Source organism: Strix uralensis, chromosome 11, assembly GCF_047716275.1.
Source record: "Strix uralensis isolate ZFMK-TIS-50842 chromosome 11, bStrUra1, whole genome shotgun sequence".
Classification (NCBI taxonomy): domain Eukaryota; kingdom Metazoa; phylum Chordata; class Aves; order Strigiformes; family Strigidae; genus Strix; species Strix uralensis.
Window position 1 is genome coordinate 12802852 of NC_133982.1, and position 9856 is coordinate 12812707.

The 9856-nt window shown below is 45.3% G+C and overlaps 1 protein-coding gene across 2 annotated transcripts in view; it reads left to right on the forward strand.

The window, feature by feature from the left end:
- Positions 1-9856, forward strand: part of IGDCC4 (immunoglobulin superfamily DCC subclass member 4) — a 105114-nt gene extending 95258 nt beyond the window's left edge. For both annotated transcript variants that reach the window (XM_074880546.1, XM_074880545.1), the window contains 2 exons: positions 2805-2969; positions 4759-9856. In XM_074880546.1, coding sequence (XP_074736647.1) covers positions 2805-2969; positions 4759-5289 — 696 coding nt within the window. In that variant the 3' untranslated portion in view covers positions 5290-9856. The remainder of the gene's footprint in view (positions 1-2804; positions 2970-4758) is intronic.

Consider the following 9856-nt stretch of genomic DNA (forward strand, 5'->3'; position numbering starts at 1 on the left):
GACTGACACTCCTCGCCTTCGTTATTCTATTGTAAAAACCAAGAGAACATTTCCTTCCTTCAGCCGTTCACTAGCCCCCCTTGACTAGAAAGAAATAGTATCATTTATAAGCACCAAAAGATACTGCTTAAAAAAGCAGAGAAGCTTTCAGGCATACAAGACCTTCAGGCCTGTGATGAAAACAGACCTAGAGTTAATTGCTGCTGCCCAACCTTAGAGACTGAGCCTCAAGAGGGATTTTTTTTTTTTTTTTTTCTCTCAAACATAACGTGCTTGAACAACATGTGGGATATAGGCCATGTTGTGTGGTTGATGGGTTTTTCTGTTTGTTGAAAGTTGCAAACTGGTACAAAACAAGTTTGTTCTTCATTGCAGCCAATTTCAGCCAGAGCTGAACAGGCTGTTCCCAGAGTCATCAAAACCTATGTAAACATGGCAGATTGACATTTCCGCTAACAGATGGTCCATTGGGGATTGCAGTAGAGCTGCCTGTTTCTTTCCACGTTTTTTGGTATTCACAAGATGCCTGCAAGAAGGTTTTCAAGTTTGCTCTCTGTGTGTGTATGCATATGATGCTCAGATCTTTCTGATGGCAAATATGCGTGTAAGCATCTATAATAGGACACACATTTGTGTGCATGTGTGCATATTTGTGTAGGTTCAACGTTGAAATTTCCAGGCAGTATTTGCTCAGTAACGTATGTTCCTTGGAAAAGGCACAGAAGCCATCAGTCAGCGATGTAGCTGCAGAAAGCCTTTCAGATGACAGCAGAAGCAAATTGAACGCGTTCCTTGAGTACTCACGTCTAGTGATATTACTTATTGTGAGCTGTGTGTGATCGCTTGTTTGATTTCTTGCTATTAATGTGTAGTTTAATGATTGTCCACTTAGAAAGGGAGCAATTAGGGAATGCTCTTGGCTCAGAATATATTGTTGAGAATTGCAGAAAGAGGAATGGCAGACACTGCCTCCAGCATTCACTTCTAAATTAACGAACACTTGATATCCACAGCGCTGGGTTTGGACGTCACTGTTCTACAGGGTGCTGTCATATAAACGAGGCCCTTTACTACTTGTTTTCTTAAGGTTTGATCCTGAGGCAGCAGCAAAGCTCCTAGGACTTGGGGTTGGTGCTGGGATGTAATGCTGCTCTGCCTCCTGCAAGGTGTGGAGCCCTGTTGGTACTTGAGTCGGGGGGGGACAAAAAGCACTCAGGAAAGGCTCGGGCAGCCCTTCAGTGCCTACATGAGCACTTTAACGTGCCTTCTGTCAGCCCCAACAGCACAAGGTAGCATTTACTTCTTGCTAAATAGCTGACTTAGGAATGCCTGGCTCACATACAACATCTGGTCATGTATTTCTACCTAATTTCCAGCCAGATGGACCGAGGCACAGGGAGGTCAAATGACTCACACAAGGTCAGGCTGATGTCAGAAATCTCCTTGCCATCTCGGCCGGACTTGTGCTACATTGACGGTGGTTGGAATAGATCTGGCCTGTGTAAGTGGCGGCCACATATGCAGAGCTGAAACCTGGGTTTCTCCTGCCTGACAGTGAGCAATTGGCAGTTAGTGGGTTTGAATAGATGTGCCATATATCTTCACCCCACACAGCAGTCATGCTCACACCACCACTGTTCTGTATGCACATGCACACATGCGCAAGTGTCAGGTCAGGATTTTCTCATCGCTTCAGCCTTGCAACGGCCTCTCACTTCTGTCCAGGCAACATGTAACATCTGTGGAGCCAGCACAGAGATAACTGGCTCACGTCTTCCATAAATCTGAGCATGCATGTGTGTATATATATATGTGTGTGTGAGTCAGTCCCAAGGCTGAGCTCAGGTATATGCAGGACAGCCCAATAAAATCAGAACCTGGAAAGAAAATACTTTTCTGCCTGTGAACTAATAGTCTGAGCTGTTAAATAACTTCAGCTCTTAAAGGCACACATTTCCCATACACAGAGGTGTGCATTCAACAGTTTATTGCGAGGGGAAGCTGAGAGAACCCAGAACAAATTGCGTTCAGCCCATATAATTTAATTAGATCTACAAACAAGGTAACACTGGTTGCCCAGGGGATTTAAAGCTGAGCTAAGAATTGCTTGGTGGTCTGTTGCAAAAAAAAAAATATTAAAAAAAAATAAGGCCCCCAATTTTGTGCCTCTGTGTTGATGGGGAATGGCAGAGTGTTTACCCAAGCCCTAGCTTAGAGCAGGAAATCTGTCTGCACCACAGGGCAAGCAGCTTAGCGTTGTCTGCAGCTCTTACATGTGCCAGTGCACACAGGTGAGGGTCCTCCATGCTGCAGAGCATCTCTTGTGCCAAAGCAAATGCCATAATCATTCTGCTCCAGATTTCCACTGTCCCTGTTCCTTCCCAGTTTTGCAGTGCTCTGGGTTGTTTGCAGCTTTGCAGGGAGTTGATTTCAGTGGACCTTTAAATGATGTTTTGTGCCATCATATACCTGTTGGCCTCAAAATTTGAGAATCGGTGGAAAGCGTCTTACGCGACCAGTTGTGAACTGTCTGGCAACTTTTATCCACTTGCTCTGCATCAGACCACGTAACAGCAATAAAGCCTGCTCTAAAGCAGTGACTCTGTGAGTCCGTTGCAGCAAGCATTTTTGTTTTTGATGCCATCAGAAGTGTTTTCCACATTTAATTTGTGTCTTCCAACACCATGGTATTTTTCCCAAGTTGCACTTTCCTTTTTCAAGCTGCTTCTCATTTCAGGTTTAGGAGGATAAGAATCTGTATCTGTGATAATTGGATCTTTTCTCCTCCCCCTTTTCTTCTGCAGTCTTCATGGAATAAATCAGCCAACCAGCCCTGGACAAACAGCCTAGCCAGATACGGGGACACTATCACAAAAGAGCCTCTCTCTGCTGTGAACGGATCGCTGAAGCTCCCTTCCAGCGCAGGACAGAAGCTTTTGTTACAAGCTCTGGTTTACGATGCCGTGATGGTGGGTGTCTTTATTGACTTGTGTATTTTGATGTGATTTTTTTCCACTTATGCTCTCCATCTCCTTTTCGCAGCACTGGAGAAAATGTTTTCTTCTCTGAGCTAGCTTTAGTTGGCTGATCATGGGCTTTATTTTTTTCCCTGGGTATAGGAGTGTATGCCAGCGAGACTGATGGGATTTGAGTAAAAGCTGTTTGTTTTTCCCAAACGTCACTCAAAGCCTCAGCTCTCCCCCGATCTTCTGTCTCGACTCCAGCCAGCCCTGGAGGGCCTGTGCTGTAGCCTTGTTCTTTCAGTGATGGCCCAGGGGGGTCTGACAGCTTGGTTGTCTGCAGGGTTGTGGCAGTCCCGGTTCCTGAGGACCTGGAGCCAGGCACCAGCAGTTTGCTTTGAGTCTTTGCTGGGGCCATGCAGCAAGCAGCCGAATGAGTTAGGAGCTGCAGTGCTCACCACAGTCATTAAGATCTACAGTGTGTTCGCCCAAAGGAGGGTGGCATTTTTGCCTGTAAAGGGAGTCAAAGATCAAGGGATGATGTAAACTCCTTCTCCAGATAGGGTAGAGCAATTTCCACTACACTTGTCATCTTTATGTGGGTGCACAGACTGGGAGGAAATCCTGTTTCTGGTATTGCATCATTGGAATAAATATGCATTCCCGTGTTTGGGAGAGGTTGTACAAGGATCGTGATGTCTGTGCCACAGTCTGAGCAAAGCAAGCTGACACCTGCTCTGTACCAGAAGATTTCTTTGGTTATTGTTTTAAAAAGTTCACTCTCCACCCCCAGCAAATACTTCTAAGTAACCTACCTGTTTTTCCTTCCTAGATAGTAGTGTGAAAATCAATTAAACACAGGATGTAATTAACATTGTGGATGGAGTTAAGACAATGTTTTACAACCCAATTACAGGGCACCGTTTACAGCACAGCTTACCCATCAGAGTTTGTCAACAAAAGGAGAAAAGTGTTAAAATATGTAAATGATGCACAAAGTTGGCTTTAACAGAAAGCGCAAATTATACGTGGGATATCACTTCCATACTTTGAATTGTCTTCTTGCTACTAAATCACATTCAGCCCAGAATCGGAGCACTGATTGCCTAGACAACTCTTTGTGAGCTTCCAGAATAATTTGTCTGTTAAATTATTGAATGATAATCAGGCAGAATGACCTGCTTGTTAGCCAGATTTTTGGAGCCTGAACTCTGCTTAAACACTGCGGAGGAGAACTGATTGTTTTCTTTCTGAACTCAAGTGCTTGAATTTACATCAACTTTTGCAAGCTGTGACCAGGGCTCTAACAAACAAACACTTTGTGATATGTAGCCAAAATTAAACCAGGGAAGGGAGCCCTGGTATCTAGTTGTGGGTCTGTAGCATGAGCTGTCTCGGAAGCCAGTTTCCTAGAGCACTGCCCACTCGCCCTCTAGAAATCTGGCCCTTAATAAGGAAACAGACAGGTGAGTTGGGGAAATTGTGGTCTTTGAGGCTTGGAGGAATGGTTGCTCCAGCCTGCCAAGAAACTGTGGGCAAATCACTTCACTCTCTTGGGACTTACTTTCCCAAACGTAAAATACGAATAATGATCCTGAGGTGATTTGAGATGCTTCCTAAGACTTCAGCTCTGAGAAACATATCAAGATAATGCTTAATAGAGGCGTGTGTACACTCCATTGCACTCTGTGGGATTAAAAAGAAATACATTTCTGTGCTCACTTGGGTCACAGCCTCAATTATCTGAATTTCATTTACCTTCTTTTTTTTTTTTTTAATTTTCCCTGTTTGATAACAGAATGAAGCAAAGAAAAGCCACCCACCAGCCAACCTCCACCAGGTGGAAGCAGAGGTGATTGTCCATTCTGATTTTTCAGCCTCCGATAGAGACTACGACTCCCAGCTGCACACCCTGGAGAGTGAAGAGACAGAAACCGAGGACCAGGAGCCTGAGGACCTCCCCTCGGGAGAGCTGGCTCTTCCCAGCTCGCCCAGCACTCAGCAGGACTCTAGCCAAGTGCTGGTGGACTGCATGGGCAATTCTGAGGCTCAGGCCCCGGACAAGCTGTTACGTACCGACAGAAAGACTACCAAAACAGAGGCCGTTTGCATCCGTGGGCTCACCAACGGCTTCCACAGGCACGGGGAAAGTCTGGATTCGGTGGAGAGCGGAGATTCAGACTCCATCCAGGAAGGCAGCGGGGATGTGCAGCCAGTCAAGTGCCAATCTCTTTCCCCGGCCCTGGAGGAGGCCCCCCTCTGTAGTAACTCCGGTTTAACCAGTTCATCCTCAGCATCTGAGAGCATGGCATGTGTCCACAATCATTAAAGAGTGAACTAATCTGATTTTGATCATGGGAGAGCTAGAAGTGCTATAAGGGCCTGTCCCTGTGAGGTGCTGCACACCCTCAACTCAGCCCAGCAGGAGGTAAGGCGGCACAGCAGCTCACCAGAACAGGATTCAGACCTGTCAGCTGTACATATTGCCTTCAAGAAATCAGTAGGTAGATTGGTAAGGGCCCATCTTGTTCCCGCTGCAGCTGATGAGTAACTCGGTGTTTGTGGGAGCGGGATTGAGCCATCTGCCAAAGTCTGACGTGAAACCATGGCTAGAACTGAGCCTTCTGTGTTAGACTGGGGTTGTCACTTCGCTGTAGTCCTTGAGGCGACTGACAAGACGTCTTCTAGTGCTGGGAAGAGGCAGGGTACACTGAGCGATTCTTCTCAACTGTCTCTTCACCAGGGAGCGCCTTGGCATTACCTACTGCCTCGCCGCATCGGGATGGATTTTGTCAGAGGAGTCCCACAATGGGGTGGAAACCAACACAAACAAATTCAGTGAGCTGTAACCACCAGCCTTTTCTGCCCTCCCGTGGTTAAAAGGATGATAAGGCTCTCTTTGTACGCTACCGCAGTATCTAGGACTAGCAGGCTGATGTAGTGGCCTTTTATTACACACTCTACGAGTGCCTCTTAACAACTTGTACTATATAGAACCTTCTTCAGTGTCTGGGTCATTTCACCAACCTGGACTTTGTTTTATGTAGGTTCTTGTACCTAATATTTTAGGTACACATCTGTCCTTTTAATGTACAACATGTATTTTTATTTCCTTGGAACATCTTTATATTATTTAATTTTATAAAGTGGAGTAGTGTGTGGTATAGAGTAGCATTTTTACTACTTCTCTCTTTCTTTATTTTTTCCTCCCTAACAACACAACTACCTCATGTCTGTTGGAGAAAAAAAAGCAGTAGATCTACTCTTTTGTTATAGTCCATTATAGGTTTTAACTTATTCTTATACTGCCTTTTTCTAAAGAATATGTTTGCACTGGTTGTTGACTCTTTTTTAATGCATAGTGCTGCAGACCTGTTGTCTCTCTTGCTTTGTTTTGAAGTGTTGCTGTAGGACACCTTCCCTACAGCGGGAGAGTCGGGTTGTGTTTCTCTCTAGGACTGTGTTTTGCAGTAGCTGGCCAAAGGAGACTGCTCCATCTTTCCTGAACAAGCTTATACTAGTGAAGAGAAAAAAGAACCAACAATTGCAAAAGTAACTTGTCATCTTGGGGAAAAAAGAATCAACAATTGCAAAAGTAACTTGTGATCCTGGGGACATCTATTTCTTTTTTTTTTTTTGTGCCCAAGTGGAGGCATCTCAGATGATTTTGATTTCCAGAGAGCAGCTCTCAGCCTTCTGTAAGCAGTGGACTTGCTGAAGGCTTTGGATGAACAAGTGAAATTTTCCAGTGACTTCTGAGAGTCCTGGCCAAAGTGCTTTTGGTTTTGGTTGTTGGGTTTGGGTTTTTTTTTTAAGAGCAGAGCAACACCAGAGCTTGAAAATTAAAACAAAATCTTTGGTCTCATACCAGTCGGTCTGGTTTGAAAGTCATCCAGTGACTCTTCCTTGCAGACGCTGTTTCTTACTGCTGACACGTCTCTCAGCCCGGCCTCCTGGTGTGGGGTGAACTTTTCTCTACCTTTTCTTGAGCCTGTCTCTGCCCTGTTCCAGGCTTGCAGAATTTGACTGCGAATGCTACAGCTTGGACCAGCTCCACGGGGGCAACAAGGATCGGTGACTCTATTCATTGGGTGTTTGGTAAATGTTCTGCCTTCCTGGAGGATTCAGAGATCTGGCCATTTGTTTGTTTAAAAAATGAGGGGAAAGATGCCCATTTCCCTCTTTTGTTACTGAAATTCCCCCAAAGCTATATGGGGAGCTGTGTGCTGACTTGAGATCCTGTAAAAAACCTTCTTGTGGTGCAATCTGGACTGAGATATCACTGCTAGCAGCAAGGAGAACCTCGCTCCACCAGCACCCTATCCCCGCTTTGGTTGTGAAGAGCCCTGTTGCAGCGTGCCCTGTGTTTGGAGCTGAGCTGGACCAGCCCGTGTCCTTGCAATCCTTCATCAAACCCTGTTAGCTCCAGCTCTTCAGCAGAGGAGTACTTCCAGGCCTCCATGTACCCTGTTGGGAAGGATATTGGAGCTTCTACTTCTCCCCTTCCTACAGGGTCTCCTCCCAGCATGACATGCTGTTCTGGTAAACAGCTGTATTTCCAGTCCTTGCACTTGCTCTGTTGCTCCGGCTGGTGCTTGGTGTCTTGAGGAGTCTCAGAAATGCTGTTCCATGCTCTGAAACGCCATGACTCTGAAAGGCTGTGTCTCAGAGACTGGAAACCAGTGCTAGTGAGCAGGCTGGGCAGCAGTTAGTGTGTGCGCTACCAGAGCAAGAGGCTAGAAAGGCAAGAAACTGTAACTGGGCAGAGGAAGTGTGTAAATAACCTCAGAACTCACTCACAAGACTTTGAAACTAATGACCTAGCAGGGTTACAGGTAAGGCAGTGAAGTGTTATTGTGGGCAATAAGGGCAATTCACAGTTATATGGGAGCGGATGCGATTGCAGAGGTACAAACCCTGCAGCCGGGGAGTATCGGGTGTTAGCTGCAGAGGGTGGGGGGAGACTTCTGCAGCTGGACCCTCCATTCGCCGTTAGTTTTATGGAAGAGTCCTCACCCTTCCCCAGCGACAGAACAGACCCTGTACAAGCCACATTGTCGCTTCTGAGTGACCAAAAAGCTCACTCCAGAGCTGGTGACTTCTCACACCAACCCCTGATGTCTTCTTTCACCTCCAAAACCAAGTCATCTGCCTGCAAGCATGCTGAAGGAGCGCTTCTGCTGAGCGGGCAGCGCCAGCAGGACTTTGGCCAGCAACGGGTATGACCAGGGCAGCGGAGTTCTCCTGGATCCCTGTTGTGACACTGTGCCTGGGGCAGGTGATGTGCCAGCCTTGAGCTTTCCATCAGGGGCCTGTGGGTTGGAGGCTCAGTCCAGCAGCTGATTCAGGAGTGTGCCACAGTTTTGGGGGCATTCCCGTGTACGTGCACCCTCTACTTTGTCTGGACTGACTTCAGCAGTCATATAGCCATGGGGTGAGTGTTGCTGCTCTGCCCAAAAGCTGTCCCTGCCTGTCACTGAAGCCAGCACAAGCTGGTGCGGTGTGGCACTGTTCACCTGGATCACCTTGGGCCAATCACAAAACCACCGAGTTAGTTACGTGCTCCGAAAGCTTTGGAGGAGATACGGCAGAGCGCAAACAATTCTGCTTATGCAGCACAAAAATACTTTGTCTCCTCACGCTGAGGCTTATTCTGATCTCGTTACGTCCCACTGAGTTGTACCAGCGTGTGAAACTGGCAGCGTTTGGATGTCCAAGTACGGTGGTGCCGTGGACTGGCATGGCAGACCTCAGCTACAGAAATCGAGGCTGTTCCCTCAGAGCCAAGAGATCAGTGCTGACCAGCAGCAGTGAAGCTGTTCTCGCTACGAACGCGTGTGCACGCAGAGTGCTGGGTGTCCTTGTCCAACTCGACTGTAGCCCAGGTCCCTCCTGTCCTGAACGCACGTGGGACCTTTCTAGTCTCGGCTAGAAATGAATGGAAGAAGACAGATAATACAAATTTTATGTGTGAAGCTGAAACAACCAGTGCATATATTTTTTTATCATGAAATAAGTAGCTTTCTTGCAGATTTCTCACAGACACACAAACTGTTGATACCTTTAATTACCCATCATACTTAATCTATATTCCTACACATCAGGCTTCTTTCTCCCTTTTCTTCCTTTCAGTAACACTAAAGATTATTGCTGTTCAACATTTTGCTGGTGTATATTGTTTTACATTGTTAAAATGTCAGGTTTGTCTCACTGGCATAATTTTGTAGTATTAATGTTACTGTTTGGCTACACAACTGTATATTCCCCATGCTGCTGCAAGAGTTGCAATTCTCATCCTTTCATTTTTAATTCCTTGTTACATGAAACACATGACTTGGATAAAAATCTCTTTCAACTTTTTGTTGATTTTATTTCTTACTTAACAGACAGCAAAGTTCTGGTTTAAATAGTTCAAATGAGATAATTTATAATCTAGGGTTTGAGAATTTTTTGCATTATTAGCTAACAATCCTGAGATCAGCCCATGAAATACGCTGTGTAAGAAAACAACCATTTTAATAGAGCACTTACATAGTTTTGATCTCCTTAGAAATAGTTATTTTGAAGGGATCATCGTGTCTTTTCTAATCAATACTTTTGTTAGAAAAGGAGTGTTCAGTCCGGCAGAAATCTACCATCTAGTTCTGTTATTGTATTCCCTTGCTTGTATTGGAATTTCATTTAATTTTCTACACAGTGCATAAGAATGTGTAACCAGAACTTGATGTCGTTTGAAGATTGTGTCTGTGTTTGGTTCCATGCTGTACTTAATTATAACTTTCTTTCTTCAGAGACTGTTCTTACTCCACAAATACTCTTTAGTGTTAAAGTGTAAGAAGACATTGTCCTTATATTCCTTAACTAATGGGTTATTAATAAAATATTTTAAAAAAAGA